The sequence below is a fragment of the Pecten maximus genome, chromosome 13 (genome assembly GCF_902652985.1).
Source record: "Pecten maximus chromosome 13, xPecMax1.1, whole genome shotgun sequence".
Taxonomy (NCBI): Eukaryota; Metazoa; Mollusca; class Bivalvia; order Pectinida; family Pectinidae; genus Pecten; species Pecten maximus.
The window spans coordinates 25,535,989-25,557,457 of NC_047027.1; the positions used below are offsets into that span (position 1 = coordinate 25,535,989).

General features: G+C 35.5%; 1 protein-coding gene and 1 long non-coding RNA gene across 5 annotated transcripts; one reads left to right on the plus strand and one right to left on the minus strand.

Annotated features, from left to right (window-relative positions):
* Positions 1-207: 207 nt before the first annotated feature.
* On the plus strand, positions 208-19,930 carry LOC117340864. 4 transcript variants are annotated; one of them, XM_033902638.1, is made up of 7 exons: positions 208-318; positions 3,619-4,952; positions 7,759-7,812; positions 12,433-12,754; positions 13,756-13,946; positions 15,049-15,144; positions 17,643-19,930. In XM_033902638.1, the coding sequence occupies exons 2-7, from the start codon at positions 3,719-3,721 to the stop codon at positions 19,706-19,708; spliced, it is 3,963 nt and encodes a 1,320-aa protein (XP_033758529.1). In that variant the 5' UTR covers positions 208-318; positions 3,619-3,718; the 3' UTR covers positions 19,709-19,930. The 4 variants fall into 4 exon arrangements, with proteins under 4 accessions (XP_033758529.1, XP_033758531.1, XP_033758532.1 ...); XM_033902639.1 differs by having other exon boundaries at positions 223-424; XM_033902640.1 differs by lacking the exon at positions 7,759-7,812 and having other exon boundaries at positions 12,430-12,754.
* On the minus strand, positions 1,627-2,474 carry LOC117340865. Its single transcript, XR_004535489.1, has 3 exons — positions 2,317-2,474; positions 2,054-2,154; positions 1,627-1,691 (listed from the first exon to the last, which is right to left on the minus strand). It is a non-coding gene; the product is annotated as an uncharacterized LOC117340865 (long non-coding RNA).
* Positions 19,931-21,469: the final 1,539 nt, after the last annotated feature.

The window sequence follows — 21,469 nt, forward strand, 5'->3', positions numbered from 1 at the left end:
TCATAAAGGCCTGTGGTACAATATACAAGTTGTATCTTTATGCGTGGATTAGATACATACAGCAATAATGTAAGCAAACAAATTTGTGGAGCCCAACCTCCAATGTGATCAGTATACAAGCAAGTGAAACGTTTGTCTAGTAGTCACCATAGTATGATATATACAAACATTCAAATGAGCACGATCGCAAAAATGTCCGTGCTATAAATAGCTACAAGTAAAACCAAAATACGAAAAATGGAAACTGGGTAGACTAACTTTTAGGTGTTCATCTTTGTATGATGTTCCTCAGGTTAAGTTAACTCAAGGAAGTACAGGGTAGGTACTATACAAACAACGTTGATAATATTTTACGAATGAGAGATCAAACCTACTGTTATTATCGGAGACTAGCGGGATGAGGAAGTACGATTACAAAACGAAAGTAAGAATCGAAATCAATTATTCACTGCTTTTGATATCAAAACGTGAATCTAAGTATATTGTATTCTTAGAAATATGCTGTTATGATTTTAATATGGCATGTATCACTTTACAGTCGTGTAATCTTTTATAATTGGAAACAGACTCAATGGAAGTAGCACTCAAAAGTTAAATTTGTTAATTAGTTTCCTGTCTCGGTGCGCGAGTTAAACAGTTCCTGCATGGTGGAATGAAAACCAAAAAATGTGTCATAAATTATTATGTAATATATTCTAGCAACTACATGTAGGTATACATGCAGTTATCTTCAGTGCAACAATATCAAACTCTTTAGTCTAGCACACTATCTGATATCTGGTTCAATTAACCACAGGGGCATGGCTAGTGGTCTATATACATGTAGGTATTTCTGGCTATTTTTTAATATAAGACTAGACATGCTCCCACTGATTCAACTCTATAGATGGTTCAACTCTTAATTGATTCGACTATAGATGATTCAACTCTTAATTGGTTCGACTAACTCTCTAGCTAAATATGTTCTGTACATGTAGTTTGACAAATGAGCTCCCCTGAGTAATGAAAGGCCCTATTTATATTTCACAGAGGCTCATTACCCTAATTGGGTCTCCCCTAGCTATTAGAGTTGATATCTTCAAGGTCTCCCTAATACATCCCATGTTTCTCTAATACTTCCCAGGTCTCTTTAATACTACCAGGGTCTCCCTACAGTAGCTTGCATGACCTTTATGCCCTCATGGTCTCCCTAATAATCCCCAGGGATCTATATAAATCTGGGTCTCCCATATTTCCCAGATATCCCTGACTACCAGGGTCTCTCCTAGCTATCAGGGCCTTTTTGTATCTTGATCTCCCTAATTTCTCGGGTCTCACTAACACTAATACTAATACTAGAGTCTTCCATAGCAAAGCCTCTAACAGGAGTTGACAGTATTGTAAATCACTTTGGTTTCATGAATACTTTATTATCGCTAACTTACCCATCAGATTTATTTGCGAATACATGATTTTTCAGACACTGATCTAGAAATATCTTTTAATTCATGAATGATGAGCTATTATAATCATGGACTCTGCAGGCTCCTGTATCAGTATCAGACAGGTTAATGACCACCATCTAAATGTGTTATTTTCTTATAGATGTAGCAGACTCATTTTCAAGGATGACAAAAACGTGTCTTAGGGTTCTTTTCTTTATTTCAACTTCCAATCCATTATGACAGTTGTGCTGTCATTCAGAAAACACCCTACAAATATACACAAATAACACTTACACATAATACACTAAAATATTACAAATAAACGTAGTATTATCCTTGTCAAATCTTACAAAGACTTATATTTTTTACCTTTACATCAAAGAATCAGTTTTACGCCAAATCTTATCTTTACATAATCTCTTAATTACTCCACATGTTACATAATTCATTATAATTTAACTTTACAAATTACATGTTATAAATTACTAGTTTAGCAATTACATTTTAAACAAATGCTATAAATGATGATATTCATTCACAGTTACTTCTACAAATAATAGTATACTTTGAACAAAATGATAAAACTATATATTACATGAAAAATACACACTATAAAAATACACACATACCCCATCTATGGAATGGAGGCACCAGTATTTTAACCGGACGTCGGCTAGAACACTTATAAACTGATCATAATCTCTCCGACGATACACTATGCCAATATATTCTGAAGAAAGAAATACCACTAATTACAATCAATACTTCCAATACAATAAAATACACGATAATACTTCTACTTTTATCAAATAGCATTAATTTGATTACTTATACACATATAAAAGAATACAAAATATCACTGTCTAATAATTATCTTAAAATCTGCACATACCTTGTTTCCTTATTGTGACCGAGGGAAATTAGTTCTGTTCCCTTCAATATCTTTCTTTCCTCTGAATTTAGGCGGCAAACACCCTGAATATACCCATAACTATGACCCCACTAAGACCAATCAAATTACAGAATACGGACACACCTACGAACTGACCAACAAAATCAACTATATAAATAGACAAACAGGTTTCAAACACGTGCACATGACCAAAAACTGGACAGAACTGGCACAGCACAAGACATTCACATTTACACACACGAGCTCATACTCACCTGGTCTGGGTCTTCCCTCAGGGCATATTACAGGTAAAATACTCTATACTGGTCTTCTATACATGCATACAAAGACATGTACATATATATAACAAAACAACACAGCATCAATGTTTTATATATTTTATTTAAAACTACATTAAATCACTCTACTACATAGATAATCACTGTTCCTAGATTTATTAGGAGACAGCTGCTTTACATTAGTTCAGGGCCCCCTTAAGAGGCCACGATGGCCAAGTGGTTAAGGTGTCCCGACACTTTATCACTTGCCCTCCACCTCTGGGTTGCGAGTTCGAAACCTACGTGGGGCAGTTGCCAGGTACTGACCGTAGGCCGGTGGTTTTTCTCCAGGTACTCCGGCTTTCCTCCACTTCCAAAATCAGGCACTTCCTTAAATGACCCTGGCTGTTAAGACATTAAACAAAATCAACCAAACCAAAGCATTAGTAATACCAAGTATATTCCGGTACTTGTTATCCAATCGTTACCACTGTTACCAGGTATTATTTTGTAATCTTCACTGAAAGTTGCAAATTGGATTCTCAACTCGTATAAGAATACTCAATGAATCACATTATCAATATGGATTCCATAAATTTGTAAAGTGGCAAGCTTCATTTTCTTCTGGGAAAGGTCAATCCTTTCAGTATTTATATTTTTTTTTTAAAGAACGGTCAGATTTACTTTTTCTTTATGAAAAGAAATTCAGGTGTATTCATGTTCTTAAAGTCATCAAATATATTTTTATTTGAGTGATTTATATGAATTGATTTTCAATTTCTTATATTCGTACTCTATGAAATATTTGAATTAGATCCATAATAATTCATCTTAGCAAATTTACCAAAGAAAAATGAATTGACATGCTTATTTACCCAAAGAAAATTAAATTGACCATATGCTTATTTACCCAAAGAAAAATAAATTAACATGCTTGAGCTTAAATTAAAAGCTGCACGGGTATACCCTAAAACTAACTAAATCAAATATAATACATCATAATCACTTTTTTATTTATTTTCAGAAATGTTCAACACCATGTAGAATCAGATGTTAAAGGGAGATAACTTTTTTCTGGCATAAAATGTTAGAACTAGAGGAGTGATGATGAAATACTATGGGCAATGGCGACAGATGACTTCCATGTGATCTTGAATGACCTTGAGGTAGATGCAAGGCCATTGTATGGTTCAGAGATGGATACAAATGATCTGCGTGAAAGGCCTCATGTTCTTCCCCCAGACAACATTATGACCAAGTTGGAGGCCTCCAAAGTATCAAATTCTAAGCTTTGGCGAAAAAAATCTGGTGATGTTGATCTTGACTTCCTGAAATCATTATGGAATTTTTCGTCAGTTTCTGTGCCGGTAAGACTTGAATCGCGAGTTTCTGTGGACGGAGAGAAAAAATCTGTTTCTGAAAATCTGAGTGAAGAAGAGGATGAAAGTTTCCAGAATGATTTAAATTATGGGAACAGGGGACCAAATGGGATGTATTCATCTGCTACAGGGATAAAGGGAAAGAACTCTGTTAGTTGGAAAACAGATAGTGAAAATGTTCTGAATAAGCTAGAATCTCCAAAGCTAGACAAGCCAGAGAGAGGTACTCCAGTGAAACCGGCCAGAACTGGAACCAGAAACAGTAAATCTACCAGCAGCCAGAAAACATTTCATCAGGACAATTCAGCTGAACCAGTTCTTGGATTTGATGAAGAATTTGCCAGTTTGTCTGAACAAAACTATTGTGAGCAGGATTTATCCCAGGGGACAAACATTTTAATTTTCAATGATGACAGGGATCATTTTATATCTGACAGCAATCGTACAAACTTTGATGTAAATCAATTGGATGGATATCCACTGGAACATCAAACTTTCGAACATCATGCGTTTCAGGAATATCAGACCTTTGAAGATCCTCCTAATTTGGAGGATGGAAACATACCGGAAATAGAAAGAGAGTCCATTATTAGAGATTTCCAAAGACAGAATTCAGGGAATTATAGAAGTTTTGAAGCTGAAGAACATTATTCAAGTTTTGAAGCTGAGGGAAATTATTCAAGTTTTGAAGCCCAAGCAAACATGCCAAGAGAAATGTTTCCAACTGAATCACAAAGTAGGAGTCATATTCCTGAAAGGGGTGGTAACCCAGAAACTAATCCTTTTCTGAACACTTTCTCTGATGAAATATCATATGGAAATACTGTTGGATTAGAGAATTATTCATCTGAACTACCCAATAGAAGATCAAACACCTCCCATCAGCATTCAGACACTTGCAGACATGAAAGTCCAGTGCCTGCACAGGATAACAATAGACATTCAAAAAATGGTCGTTCAGCTGTTCTCATAAGCAAAGGTAACTAATGTATTGTCTAAAAATAAGTTTTAATTTATATTATATCTGGTATTTATGTGCTACTCAATCTGTATGAAATATATCAAAGATTGCTATCAAAATTCAGTATGCTGGTCTGAGAAATTAGTTAGAAATTTTTTTTGTTAAATCTGAAATTATTCCGTTAAATTAATGAGATTGGAGTGCTGTTATATAAGGTTGTCTCCAGTGTTTGGCAAAATTTTCCATTGTAAAATATCTAATCAAAGATAAATTGGTTGATTACCACACATTAGCAAATTCTTATGTAAAAGCCCATAATGCATAATTTCTATATGTATATCTCTCTCGTGTGTTGAGGTCAGAAAAAATGTTGTTTTTTTTTGTTTTGTTAAGAGTAATCTGCCCAAGCTGAATTCAATTTTCATCATTGCTTCCTATACATAATCCAAATCTACAGTTATTTTCTGTGTTTGTTTTATTTCTTGTCACTGAGCAGGATATCAGGATTTGCACAAAAGTTTTGGCAGCCATGCTTTGTTTTACTAATTGCTAGCTATAGATTTTAATTTTATACAAGAATCATACCCCTGGAAGCAAATAAAGGCGCAGTGTGTGATAAAAACTTGAAGATTATCTTTTTTATCATTTCATATTTGGCCATCAAAGAAGCAAAGATAAGATATAAGAGCAAAATATTTTTTTTTTTAATTATTGTTTTAAATGCATGTACATTTACATCTATGATGTATTGTCTCCCCTCATTTTTGTGGAGTTTTTTTATTTATTTTTTTCATTGGTCAATTACAAAATGTACCCTGAGTGTTGCTGGGTAGAATATGTATCAGATAATGGATTGAGCCAGAGATATATCATTTATTCAACCAATTTCTCTCAGGTTACAGTGTTTGAATTGCTTAGCATATGTCCCAGCTACTTTTTTGTAGCTCTAGATTTTAGCATAACATTTGGCCGACTCCACTCTTTCAACTGTGTCAGGCAAATGCCCCAAGGAGTGAGTGATCCTACCGTGTGGTCTTTATTTGGTTCGTACCAGTTGAACTGAACAGTTACAGTACCATATGGCATATATAATGGAACACAGTTGAATCTCAAATGAGTACCCAAGATGGCGGCTGTCTCTACAAAATATACGCTTCAAACATGAATAGCGATTATGTTTCTTTTTACAATTAATGCAAGGATATATATATATTATGCTGTAATGTAAACAATTTCATTGCAAATGAAAAATGTCTAGTCTTGTTTTTAACAAAATGCACTTTGGTGTGGCAATAAAGCATCACAATTCTGCCATCTTGAAATCAAGTGGTACGTTTCTGGAAACGAACCAAGTGAACTGGTTTGCTTCTACTGGTAGTGTTGCCGCGTTCCGTTATGAGTTCAACAGATTTTTAATGGTAAAACTTTGACAAACCCAATAAAGGAACACACAGCTAGATAATCCAGGAATTATTTCAGTTTGCTTTCACCCTCTGCACCCTTGAAATATATCAATTAAGGCAGAATCAAAGGCAAACAACTGTTCCTTTAAACATATCAGTTATATGTTTACTGGAGGTTGTGTTCTTTAAATTTAAACATACCAGTAATATATTACCGGAGATTGCGTTCCTTTCAACATACCAGTAATATGTTACCGGAGATCGCGTTCCTTTAAACATACCAGTTATATGTTACCGAGATTGTGTTCCTTTAAACATACCAGTAATATGTTACCAATGATTGTGTTCCTTTAAACATACCAGTAATATATTACCGGAGATTGCGTTTCTTTAAACATACCAGTTATATGTTACCGAGATAGTGTTCCTTTAAACATACCAGTAATATGTTACCGGAGATTGTGTTCCTTTGAACATACCAGTTATATGTTACCAGAGATTGTGTTCCTTTAAACATACCAGTTATATGTTACTGGAGATTGTGTTCCTTTAAACATACCAGTTATATGTTACCAGAGATTGTGTTCCTTAAATTTAAACATACCAGTAATATGTTACTGGAGATTGTGTTCCTTTAAACATACCAGTTATATGTTACCGAGATAGTGTTCCTTTAAACATACCAGTAATATGTTACCGGAGATTGTGTTCCTTTGAACATACCAGTTATATGTTACCAGAGATTGTGTTCCTTAAATTTAAACATACCAGTAATATGTTACTGGAGATAGTGTTCCTTTAAACATACCAGTTATATGTAACCGGGATTGTGTTCCTTTAAACATACCAGTTATATGTTACCGAAGATTGTGTTCCTTTAAACATACCAGTTATACAATGTATGTTATCAATGATTGCGTTCCTTTAAACATACCAGTTATATGTTACCAGAGATTGTGTTCCTTTAAACATACCAGTTATATGTTACCGGAGATTGTGTTCCTTTAAACATACCAGTTATATGTTACCGAATATTGTGTTCCTTTAAACATACCAGTTATATGTTACCAGAGATCGCGTTCCTTTAAACATACCAGTTATACAATGTATGTTATCAATGATTGTGTTACTTTAAACATACCAGTTATATGTTACCAGAGATTGTGTTCCTTTAAACATACCAGTTATATGTCACCAATGATTGCGTTCCTTTAAACATACCAGTTATATGTTACTGGAGATAATGTGTTCCTTTAAACATACCAGTTATATGTTACCAATGATTGTGTTCCTTTAAACATACCAGTTATAAGTTACCGATGATTGTGTTCCTTTAAACATACCAGTTATAAGTTACCGATGATTGTGTTCCTTTAAACATACCAGTTATAAGTTACCGATGATTGTGTTCCTTTAAACAGGCCAACAGAGTGGGAGTTATCCTCCCAACACTGTTATTTATTCGCACTGCCAGGGTAAGTATCGTTTGCGATTTTAAATCAAAACATAAAAATCTGAAGTTTAGTGCTTATGTACGGTATGTCAAATTCTATTTCACTTTACCTATTTGTTCAACGTTTCAGAATAAAATAAATCTGGTATCCTGATCATTTTTAGTCTCCTACCGGTGAAACTAGGGATTATAGGTTTCCTCCCTTCCTTCTGTCTGTCTGCTTGTCTGTCTGTCTGTCATTCTGCCTCCCTGCCTATCCATCTGTCCGTCTGCCTGTCTGTCTGTCTGTCTGTCTGTCTGTCCACTCAGTATTCTGCACTTTTCTCAGTCATGTTTAGAGGTATGTTGGCGAAAGTTGGTACATGTATTTAACTTGAGTATGATCATATAAAGCTCAAGTTTCAGGATTTTGGGTCAAGGTCGTGGTCATGTACTTTTTTATAGGGGCGGGGTGGAACATTACCCTGAGCATGCTAGTTCATCAAGTAACAATTTATTCTTTTTTTTTCATAAATTTTAATTCTGTATGGCTATCAAAAAAATTAGATGTCCATCTAGAATTATATTGGTAATTAAGAATGAGTGATTTTTTTCTGGCTTAAACTAATTCACATCCAAATTGTACCTATGATTCTCCTTACAAAGGCTGCATCTGTTTAAAGTCATTTTTGTCACATGAAAATAACGTAATATTCATTATACCATGAACTAACCCTGACATTATTTCCTGCATGTCGGAAAGAATCTCCTGCTTGTTTTGTGGATTCTTTGGTTAAACCACTGTGCATGGAACTTAAATATCTACTATTTTAATATAAGTGTTATTGACACATGACTGCATGTTTGTGCAGAATATTTGTAAACATATTAATATTTTGATGAATCAAAATATTGGTCATATTATGGTTGAATAAATTAAAAGCTGAGAAATTGTTTGAGAAAAAATGAACAAATTTCATTTTCTTTGTTTTGAGTAAATTGCATTTTGCCTGACCAGTAATGACCCTTGACCTTGCATATTATGTAATTTATGAACCCTTGTTTAAATGGCAAAGGCCATGTACATGTATATAATATATGTATGTGTGGAATACTGTATTACATAAAACTCTGTTCTCTGTGCATGGTTTCATGTCAAATCATTTGTGGTTGGCCAAATTTATCAACCAATCAAAAATATTGTTACATAATACTAAGATGAGTGGATTTTTGTGTGACTGTATTGAAACATTAACTGATAATTAATGGCATTCATTTACTACATAATGTACATTAATAACAATTCTTGATTTATATAACAAATTTTTAAAAAGTTGAGTTTTATTTGTGAATTTCTAATATCATTTTTACTATTTCTAATATTTACTATTTCATTTGTGCAATTCACTTTTTCAACTTATTCTCAGAAGCCCTTGAACCAGAGTTTGAGTTTTGATAAATTTAAGCAGAAACCTTTCATGGCCAAAGGTCAACTAAAATTATTAATTATATAATTCCCAACATCCTTGAGAGTAAGAGGGAGGGCAAAGAGTGGTCAAACTGACAGAAATATAAAAAAATCTTCTCAATAGCCAAGATATGGTAGAATAAAATACTTTTCGTAGCTGAAATGGTCAGAAGGTGCTTTACCAATATTAAGAATTTCGTTGCCCTCAGGAGGTCTCACATTTTCGGCTGGAAAAGGGAGTAAAATTTACTACAAATAGTTTACGTAGAGAAATATCAATTTAAAGCTCTGAGTGATAATTATTATTTTTTAGATACATGATGTACAACATGTACAATGTATGTATAACTACATATACAGTATATAGCTAGTGATTACAAATATGTGGTCTATATGTCATGCTATTGGTAGACTCTGCACATTATGTCAATTACATTTGCCTTGAATGCAATGTCACCTGTAGTGATTTAATTAAACAATATCACAGACTTCCAGAGTTTTGTATAATGATATCACCTTTCAGCATTTTAACAATGGTAATAATTTCAATAATTTTTTATTTAATTATATACCTTGACCTCTGTAAATTTCTAATTTGTATACTAGTTAATACGAGTAAAAGGTCAATGTTTAAAATTATGATACTACTTAGATCATTGTTTTAAAGTCCAGTCTTGAACCCAGACCATCTTATTCAAACACTCCATATAAATGTTATTCCCTTGCTACTGCAAATCCATCTTCATACAAACTGTCTGGCATCAATTGTACTTTTTAAACAACTTCTCCTAAATAACCAGAGGTCTAGATATATGATATTGGGCCTGTATTATGCAGGAGTGAAGGGCTACCAAGTTTGTTCAAATGAATGACCTTGACCTTCATTCAAAGTCACAGAGGTCAAATATTATTTTAAACGATTCCTTCTCAAAAACCAAGAGGGCAGAGGCCTAATATTTAACCTCTTGCATGCTTGGGTGAAGGGCTACTTTTTTTGCAAATGAATGACCTTGACCTACATTCAAGATCACACAGGTGTCAAATACGCTAATGTCTGTCAATGGCTTCTTAATAACCAAGAAGGCCTGTCATTTTGCCTGACAATAGCATGCTGGGGTGAAGGGCTACAATGTTTGTTCAAATGAATGACCAAATTGACCGCCTTTAAGGTCACAGAGGTCAGATGTGATAAAATCTAAAAAGGCGATTGCTCAATAAACAAGATACCAATAGACTTGAGATTTGGCCAATATTATAGTATGCTGGAATAAAGGGATACAAAATGTATTTAAATGAATAAAATAAACCTAGCCTACCCTTATATTTGAATTAAGTGGTAAACAGCTTAGCATCTGCATGGATGTCCTAGACCAACTTCAATGCTGAATTAGAAGATACAATACAATGTAATATAATTAGAAGATAAACGTGAGCGATGCATGCCCATTAGGCAGTTTGTTCTTTGGTAATTTGCTCATTGAATCCTTGTGCTGCCCATTGAAACCTTGTGTTGTCCATAGAAGCCTTGTCACTTGTATTTTCCATAAAAGCCTTATACTGCCCATAGAAGCATTGTGATCCCCATTGAAATCTTATGTTGGCCAATGAAACGTTTGCTTCTCAATAAAACATGTAATCATGTCCATAGAAGCCTTATGTTGCCCGTTGAAGCATTGCACTGCCAATTAAAGCCTTGTGCTGCCCATATAATCATTGTACCATCCATCAAGTCCTTGTGCTGTCCATAGAAGCCTTGTTGTCCTTACTCGGACATTAATAGTTGCCAATTAAAATTTGTGTTTCCAAATTAAACCTTGTGCTTCCCAATGAAACCTTGAACTTCCCAATTAAACCTTGTGCTTCCCAATTAAAATTTGTACTTCCCAATTAAACTTTGTACTTCCAAATTAAACCTTGTGCTTCCCAATGAAACTTTGTACTTCCCAATTAAACTTTGTACTTCCCAATTAAACTTTGTACTTCCCAATTAAAATTTGTACTTCCCAATTAAAATTTGTACTTCCCAATTAAAATTTGTGTTGTCCATAGAAACCTTGTGCTTCCCAATTAAACCTTGTACTTCCCAATTAAACTTTGTGCTTCCCAATGAAACTTTGTACTTTCCAATTAAACTTTGTACTTCCCAATTAAAATTTGTACTTCCCAATTAAACTTTGTACTTCCCAATTAAAATTTGTACTTCCCAATTAAAATTTGTACTTCCCAATTAAAATTTGTGTTGTCCATAGAAACCTTGTGCTTCCCAATTAAACCTTGTACTTCCCAATTAAACTTTGTACTTCCCAATTAAAATTTGTACTTCCCAATTAAACTTTGTACTTCCCAATTAAAATTTGTACTTCCCAATTAAAATTTGTACTTCCCAATTAAACTTTGTACTTCCCAATTAAAATTTGTACTTCCCAATTAAACCTTGTGCTTCCCAATGAAACTTTGTACTTCCCAATTAAACTTGTGCTTCCCAATTAAACTCTGTGCTTCCCAATTAAACTTTGTGCTTCCCAATTAAACCTTGAACTTCCCAATTAAACCTTGTGCTTCCCAATTAAACCTTGTGCTTCCAGATGAAACCTTGTGCTTCCCAATTAAACCTTGTACTTCCCAATTAAACTTGTGCTTCCCAATTAAACCTTGTGCTTCCCAATTAAACCTTGTGCTTCCCAATTAAACTTTGTACTTCCCAATTAAACTTGTGCTTCCCAATTAAACCTTGTGCTTCCCAATTAAACCTTGTGCTTCCAGATGAAACCTTGTGCTTCCCAATTAAACCTTGTACTTCCCAATTAAACTTGTGCTTCCCAATTAAACTCTGTGCTTCCCAATTAAACTTTGTGCTTCCCAATTAAACCTTGTGCTTCCCAATTAAACTTTGTACTTCCCAATTAAACCTTGTGCTTCCCAATTAAACCTTGTGCTTCCAGATGAAACCTTGTGCTTCCCAATTAAACCTTGTGTTGTCCATAGAAACTTCATCCGTTGAAGCCTTAATTGTGCAGACCATTTAAACCTTGTGCTTCCAGATAAAACCTTGGGCTGCCCATTGAAGCATTGTGCTTCCATTCATCAAACCCTTTTTATTGTCAGTACAAGTCTTCAATTGATAGCATGAAGATAAGTAAGTTATATGCAAAGATTAAAAACAGATAATATAAGTATAACCTTTTTGATTAGCAGGATGTGGGAACTGTCAGAACTGTCGAGCATCAAGAATGATTGACCACATGGAAAAGCTGGCGGAAAGTGCTGGGTTTGACATACACGATGTCCTTCCTGACGGAAACTGCATGTTTCGAGCAATCGTTGACCAACTGAGAATGCGCGGCGACCTGACAATGACAGCTGGAAAATTGAGGCAAAATGTTGTTCAGTATTTGAGAGACAATCCTTGTAGTGAGGATGGGACACACATGCAGATGTTCTTGCCAACTGAGAAGTGGGATGATTACCTCTCCCGTATGGAAAAGGACGGAGAATGGGGAGATGAAATGGCTCTAAGGTAAATGAATCCAAAGTTGATCAGGGAAAATTGCTTTCCTGGAGCTGTTGTAATGGAGTCACAATGATTTTATCTATCTGCCTGATGTAGTTGTCTGTTGGAAAGGTCATGTGATTCCTAGATTTGCTGGGTTAAACAGCACAAACCATCCAATGTCTCAGTTTCCACAGAAACAGAATCCGACACGTTTTGAGTGTCAAACCATCATCAAATTACATGACTCAAGCGCTCTTACCAACTGAGCTTTCAAATCGAGGCCCCTATATACATTGTACATGTAAAGCAAATATATGCTAAATTAAATAATTTCTGTGTTAGCTTAATTGTATTGTAAACATTTCAGTAACTTGTTAAATTTTTACTAAATTTTGAAAAAAATCATTGCCAATTGAATTTCATATTTAACAGAACTTTTTTCTTTTTTTCTTATACATACCTATATATTTTATACACCTGTGTAATTTGCGCAGGTATATTTTCGGTCTAGCTAACTTATCATTTTACGATAAGAATTTACAAAAAGAGTTTAAAATGATATTTCCGAATCTATTGAAATTAAGCATTAATCTGCCTCTCTATGGAGTATACAGTTGTTATAAATGACACAGCCTAGAATTCAGCCAAAAAATTGCCAGGTAACATGTTATGTTTGCCACCAAACCTGTCATTAATAACCATGTAGAAAATTATTTCAATACAAATTTACATTTCCTTAGCATTTTACTATCTCATATAGACCCTAATTATGCTTTTAATTAAGATAAGTTATCCATTAATGATAATGAGATTCTTAAGATAGAACAGTGTGTTTCATGAAAGTAAATTCTAGTCGTCACCATGGTTACATTATTGAAGTCATGTACGGGCTGGACGACATTTATGGTCCTTTGAATCTCACTTCTTCATACATGTAGTTTAAATATTTTTTAATGAATTTATGCAGATTAATCACAAACGAAATCTTGACGTTAACAAAAAAATTCTGTATTTGAATTTTGCAGAGGAATTTCAGAGGTGATTAAACGACAGATCAAAATCATCAGCGCTTTAGGAACGGATCAACACAACCAAATCACCATACAACCTACAGGGGTCGAATCCGACCAATCGCAGGACTTGTTTCTGGGCCACATGGACGACTACCACTACATCAGTCTGCGCCCCCAAAATTGGGAAGACACATGGTTTGTCCGTGAGTATCATAAGTAGTGGTATTCAAATTTCACTGGTTGTAAAGCATAATATAGTAGTTGTAGACTTGGTTGGGCCCTTATATATGTATATATGTACCTGATGCAGTCTGCTGGCATAGCTCGTCCGTCTACAGCACCAAAACATTGGCTGCTACAGGCCCATCACAAAACTTAAACATTTGTAAAAAGTATAACTGTATATATATCTATAATATAATAACAATTAAAGTTTATAGTCCGTTTAATTCATGAGTGTTAGAGATAAGTTTCAAAAATGAGTTGGCTATGTATTATACAATAATTAATTGGATGGATGGGTGTAAACACACTTGCCTTTCACTTAAGTAGCTATAGGCCAGAGTTGGATTCTCTGATCAGACATGAAAAGGTATAGGGGTCACCTGCCTGAACAATTGAGTTTTCTCCATGTACTCTGTTTTCCTCCCACACTAAGATCCCTCACCGTCTTCAATCCGGGCCGACAAGAGTTATTAACATTAGCTGATATAAGTTGTTTAACAACTGTTTTGAAATAAATAAAGTTTAATATTTTACTATAATTATTCAGCAATAAGCTGATGTCTTGTAGGAAGCTCCTCCCTGCCTATTGCATGTCAGTTATTCACAAATTTTCTGTACTGTAATAAACCCACTTTCTCAAACTTTGAGTCAGAATTATGAGTTCAGGCCCCCCCCCCCATATACATTGTAGAGTTCAGGGCCCCCCAGTGGCCTAGTGATTAAGGTGTCCCAACACTTATCACTAGCCCTCCACCTCTGGGTTGCGAGTTTGAATCCTACGTGGGACAGTTACCAGGTACTGGTGGTACCTGGTGGTTTTTCTCCGGGTACTCCAGCTTTCCTACACCTCCAAAACCTGGCACGTCCTTTAATGACCCTGGCTGTCAATAGGACGTTAAACAAAAACATTATAAACAAACTAAATCAGGGCCTCTATATTTGTTATGAATATGTCGTACACATTTACCTGTGATCGGATATGGTCTAAAACAATACATGTAAATATCTATAAAAAAATATTGCAATTAATTTCCAATTAATTTTTATATCAATTAACCTTTGACCTCTGATGTTCATCAGGAGCCAGAGAAAGACGGCGACCAACTAAACAGAAGACTGACCAATACGGTGATGATACAATCCGAGTACGCGGAATGGATTCCCCAATAGAACATGGTATGTCGCAAAGAAATTAACAGTCTGGTCAACCTCACAAATAAAGTTTATGAACAAAAGACTCAAACATAGACTGAAGTTATATGACTATTTATTATACTAATACATTGGGCTAAGGGGCTATAATAGCTGTGGCGCTTAACTCTCTCTAGTAGATGACCTGGCCAATATAATTTATAAGATACACTAAAACTGAATTTAAGCTAGCGTGAATGTTATGGTAGCTAAGTGAAAAGCTGTTCCTGTTGGCCAGGCCATGTAACTGAATTGAGTCAACTTATTAGTAGAGATATACAAATTCTTGGGGGACTTACGAATTACGAATGATCTAAAATGCCCAAATTGAAGATGTACCACAGCTGAAATACAGATTTGGGATATGAAAGCTAATTTTATTTCTTTTCCGCAATATTATCTATTCCGACATGTGAATCCAGCCTTAACTTAATTTCCGTGCTGTCAGATTATTAACGATGGCCACATTGGCCTTATATCATTCTGACACATCATTGGTCTGAGTTTTGGCCATATCTGATAAGTATGTGTATTGATGACAATATGGTGAAGAATTCTATCAGAATCATGCATTGGTTTATGGTCCCTGTTTTCTTCTCACTTTTGCAGTCTGCTTAATTAATATTTAAGAAGGAAATATGTAGGGTCCCCATAAATACACTTTATGGTATTGAACATGGAAAGAAATTAATTTGTTTCTTCTTATGAATAATGTAAAGAAATACAAAGTGAAAGTAGAAGTTTTGCTTAGTATAAATCTATGTTCTGGTACATCTAATATATAGTAAGGGATCTATATGCTAGACTGTATTGGATGTTTACTCAGTACATATTTAGGTCACCTGAGACAAAGTCTCAATGACCTATTTTAATCGCATTTTGTCCATTGTTGTCCATCCTTTAACAATTCACAATTCACATTTTCGACTTCTTCTCCAAAACCTCTGGGCCAAATTCAATTAAACTTAGCAGGAAGCTTTCCAAAGGTCAACCAAAATATTGTGAATAATATGGTCCCTGGATGTTAACCCTGTAATATTTGGATGTTTACATTGTACATGTTAAACCTGTAATATTTGGATGTTTACATTGTACATGTTAACCCTGTAATATTTGGATGTTTATATTGTACATGTTAACCCTGTAATATTTGGATGTTTACATTGTACATGTTAACCCTGTAATATTTAGATGTTTATATTGTACATGTTAACCCTGTAATATTTGGATGTTTACGTTGTACATGTTAACCCTGTAATATTTGGATGTTTATATTGTACATGTTAACCCTGTAATATTTGGATGTTTATATTGTACATGTTAACCCTGTAATATTTGGATGTTTACATTGTACATGTTAACCCTGTAATATTGGGATGTTTACATTGTACATGTTAACCCTGTAATATTTGGATGTTTACATTGTACATGTTAACCCTGTAATATTGGGATGTTAACATTGTACATGTTAACCCTGTAATATTTGGATGTTAACATTGTACATGTTAACCCTGTAATATTTGGATGTTTACATTGTACATGTTAACCCTGTAATATTTGGATGTTTACATTGTACATGTTAACCCTGTAATATTTGGATGTTTACATTGTACATGTTAACCCTGTGATATTTGGATGTTTACATTGTACATTAACCCTGTAATATTTAGATGTTTACGTTGTACATGTTAACCCTGTAATATTTAGATGTTTACATTGTACATGTTAACCCTGTAATATTTGAATGTTTATATTGTACATGTAAACCCTGTAATATTGGGATGTTTACGTTGTACATGTTAACCCTGTAATATTTAGATGTTTACGTTGTACATGTTAACCCTGTAATATTTAGATGTTTACATTGTACATGTTAACCCTGTAATATTTGGATGTTTATATTGTACATGTTAACCCTGTAATATTTAGATGTTTACATTGTACATGTTAACCCTGTAATATTGGGATGTTTACATTGTACATGTTAACCCTGTAATATTTAGATGTTTACATTGTACATGTTAACCCTGTAATATTTGGATGTTTACATTGTACATGTTAACCCTGTAATATTTAGATGTTTACGTTGTACATGTTAACCCTGTAATATTTAGATGTTTATATTGTACATGTTAACCCTGTAATATTTAGATGTTTATATTGTACATGTTAACCCTGTAATATTTAGATGTTTATATTGTACATGTTAACCCTGTAATATTGGGATGTTTACATTGTACATGTTAACCCTGTAATATTTGGATGTTTATATTGTACATGTTAACCCTGTAATATTTGGATGTTTACATTGTACATGTTAACCCTGTAATATTGGGATGTTTACATTATACATATTTAGATGTTTACATTGTACATGTTAACCCTGTAATATTTGGATGTTTACATTGTACATGTTAACCCTGTAATATTTGGATGTTTACATTGTACATTAACCCTGTAATATTTGGATATCTATTTTGTAGGCTGTGTGGATGACTACTTTGCTGACGACACTGCTGTAGATTCTATCAGCACGACACCTATAGGTCATCTGTCGTATGTTCTGAAGAACGTCCTCAACACTAAGTATCTGGTGGTCCAGGACCCACAGATATGGGACGATAAGATGGAGTCCCTTAACAATCACCCTCGCTCAAGTACAGTCGCCCTGACGGTCGGAAGTGTGGTGGAGAAATTTGCCGTTTCTGTACAGGATAAGTCGCCAGTACAAATCGGATACTCATTAAGGAAGGATAAGATAGCTTCAGCAGGATCAATGGAGGTCACTCCACAAGTACTGGTAGTATATCCCTACTACCGTATCATAAAACGAGATTCAGATCAAACGAGTTCACAGAAGGACATGGTCATGGAGACCAATGGGCTGCATCCGGGGTTTATTCGACTCCATTATCCAATCAAATCATCTACTCCGAGGACCAGTCAAGGACAGCTGTTAGTAAGTTACCTGCCAAATTCCTATTTGGATGCATCAAGTGTACGAAGGGATCTTGGAAGTTTCCAAATCCCACAATTCCTGGAGGAGAATCTTTCTATCGGATATGCCCTGCAAGGTCATTTCTGGCCTGAATGTGCATCTGAGTGGAAAAGCCGTGACCGACCTAGTGGCTGGCCAAAACCTGAATTCATAAAAAGTATCATTGACGATGGATTTCTTATCATTGCTGTCTCTCACCCACACAGCAACAAGCCAGATTTGGAATTTGAGATAAGCTTTGCTAAGGCAGAGAAGTTGTTGGCAAGGAAAAACATGACAAAGTGTCAACGGAACTGTTTTCATATTTTCAAAGTTCTGGTTGATTTTCACACAAGACAAACACCATTGCTGAGTACTAACTATCTGAAGATGGTCTTTTTCTACGCCAGTGAAGTTGTCCCTCGAAGTCAGTGGAGAGTAAACCCTGGTGCCGCCATTTTGTACCTGGTGGATCGACTTCTACAGTGCTTGAGAATCAAGCAATTGCCCCACTACTTCATTCACAGCAATAACATGATCGATCATTTCAGTGATGACGCTTTGCAGCAAATAGTCACCCACCTGGAGGCTCTTCGTCAGTTTCCAGTCACCGCTATTGTTCTGCTTGCGGAGAGCCACGGACTGACCAGTAGCTGGATGGCCGACCCAATTATAGAGGATATACCTGTCTTTACGGAGCACCGAGATTTGCAGAAGTCTTTTGCGGAAGTGTTTATACCGACAACTTTGAAAAATGCGATCAATTACGTCAAGTACATGATGCTGCAGCCGGCCGCTGACGTCATAATGGAGGCCTACCGGGACATGAAGATGACCAGTGAGTCTAAACCGGGGTACGCCTGGTGTGTGGGCGATATCTTCGAGTTTATACATCAGATTCTGTCTGAACTTCATTTCTTCCAACAGTTCTGGCTCTGCCTTGTGTTAGATATGACTCACGGTACTTCTACTGTGAAGGCTCTCACGAGACGGCTGCCGGGGAAAACCATCAAGGAGATTCTAGGCAATGATGAAGAGGGTGAATTGGATAGTATTCTTGTCCCATTTTCTGTAATGGATAACAGCTGTGTCAGGTCAGCAACTGAAAGTGAAGCGGATCCAGAACTCACTTTTTTACATTCCCTAGCAACTCATCTTGTAAATATGGAGAAGTATGAGTTATCTGCCCATTACTTACGAGCAGCTGTGAGTCTGACGAGGCGAAGGATTGATGAAATCACAAAAAACAGTAACTTTTCATCAAAATCAGGCGAAACGAGTGACATTGATCGACAGAGTCCGAAGCTTAACAGCTTGGATTTCTCACGGCAACATGCATTGAAAATGTATCTTAACAATTTCCTGGTGCAGTTGTTTAATTCTTACCACTACAATGGGCAGACCGAGCTGTTTCAGGAGTATATTGGGGACCTACAGGAAGTGTGTGACACTATCTCGGCTCCGTACGCCTACAGGAACCTGTCCAGGATTTGGGGGTACCTTGGCTGTGACGACAGGGCACAAAAAGCAGCCGACAGGATGGAGGAGATGTTCCAGCTGTGTGGGGTGTGAGTGTACATCGAGGACACACAAAACTAGTGTTTACCAGGGTTACATATGTATTATAATAGATTGGAATTTTGGACTGTGACAAATAATGTAAGGGCTATTCCAGAATTAACCAAATGGGGGATGGGTGGCTTTTCATCCCCATTACCCATAAATATGAATTTATGAAAGGCAGTACCATGCACAAATTTTAATTTTGTAGTGAGATATAAGCAAGCAAAAAAACAAAAAAACAGTCAACCAAAATGAGGAAAAAACACACATAGTTATTTTTAAAAATTTTATTAAATGAAGTGCACAAATGGTAGACATGATTCATTATGTTACAATAAGACAAAGGTCTGCATGGTCTTGGTTCACAAATACTTGTCAATACTTGTATTGACATTGACAAGTTAGCAATGCCAAAACCACTTCCAGGCATCAATAGAAATTAGTCTGCTGCCCACATCCCCCATGTGAATATTTCTGGAAATTAAGTCCCAAAAGAATTTTGCTGAGAATAGAAAAATGCTGTAAAATAATTGTGTTATGAGAGGCCATAATATAGACGTTGTCATTAAGAAGTGCTTAAATACATGTTCTGCGTGTAAGTTTCATGTACATATATACTGTGTTAAAAAAGATATATGAAAGACCAACCAAAGGGAAGAACTTTATTATTTCATAATATTTTTTGTACAGTGTTGTTAATTTTATGGTTTGAAACATGCAGTCAACATGTCTTGTAGATAAACTTGTTACAGGTTTGTACATAATAAGTTATACATGTAATTAGCTGTCAATTAAGGGGTCAGCACTGCAAAACTGAAGATCTCCAGTAGTCCCTCACACAGCATTGCTTCAAAATTTGTCCAAATGGTTTAAATTTGGTGCTTTAACTATGTTTTCTTGAAAATTCTGACAGCTGTCAACAATTCTTTGAGTGAATGAATATTTCTCCATGACCAGTCCGCTTTTTGATTTTTCTAGACTGAGTGAATGTCACAGTGCTTTTAAAGTTCTCTCTTGGTTTATTGACAAAGAGCTGTGCAATGCCTACCTTCAAGATTTTGAAAACTTTAATTACTGGTATGTTTCCCCTATTACAACAATAAAGTGTAATGATGAGAGTTTAAGGTTCTTCCTGGTAGTAATGTCATAGCTCAGTGTTGAACATTTTCTGGCAGATCAATGTCCTGTTATTTGTATGGTTTCCATATATTTATGCATGCTTGATCCATACTCCAATCGGCAGGTAGATTTTTAGCCCACCATCATCAGATGGTGGGCTATTCAAATCGCCCTGCGTCCGTGGTCCGTCGTCCGTCCGTCCGTCCGTCCGTAAACAATTCTTGTTATCGCTATTTCTGAGAAAGTACTGATGGGATCTTTCTCAAATTTCATATGTAGGTTCCCCTTGGTGCCTAGTTGTGCATATTGCATTTTGGGACCGATCGGGAAACAACATGGCCGACAGGTAGCCATCTTGGATTTTGACAATTGAAGTTTGTTATCTCTATTTCTGAGAAAGTATTGAAGGGATCTTTCTGAAATTACATATGCAGGTTCCCCTCAGTGCCTAATTATGCATATTGCATTTTGGGACCGATCAGAAAACAACATGGCCGACAGGCAGCCATCTTGGATTTTGACAATTTGAGTTTGTTATCGCTATTTCTGAGGAAGTATTGAAGGGATCTTTCTCAAATTTCATATATAGGTTCCCTTTGGTGCCTAGTTATGCATATTGCATTTTGGGACTAATCGGAAAACAAAATGGCC

Excerpts from the sequence above, each read along its gene's own strand:
- LOC117340864 (XM_033902638.1), top strand. The coding sequence starts at position 3,719 with ATGGCGACAGATGACTTCCATGTGATCTTGAATGACCTTGAGGTAGAT. Across the intron at positions 4,953-7,758 it reads AGCTGTTCTCATAAGCAAAG|GCCAACAGAGTGGGAGTTAT; the intron begins GTAACTAATGTA and ends TCCTTTAAACAG. Across the intron at positions 13,947-15,048 it reads GGAAGACACATGGTTTGTCC|GAGCCAGAGAAAGACGGCGA; the intron begins GTGAGTATCATA and ends GATGTTCATCAG.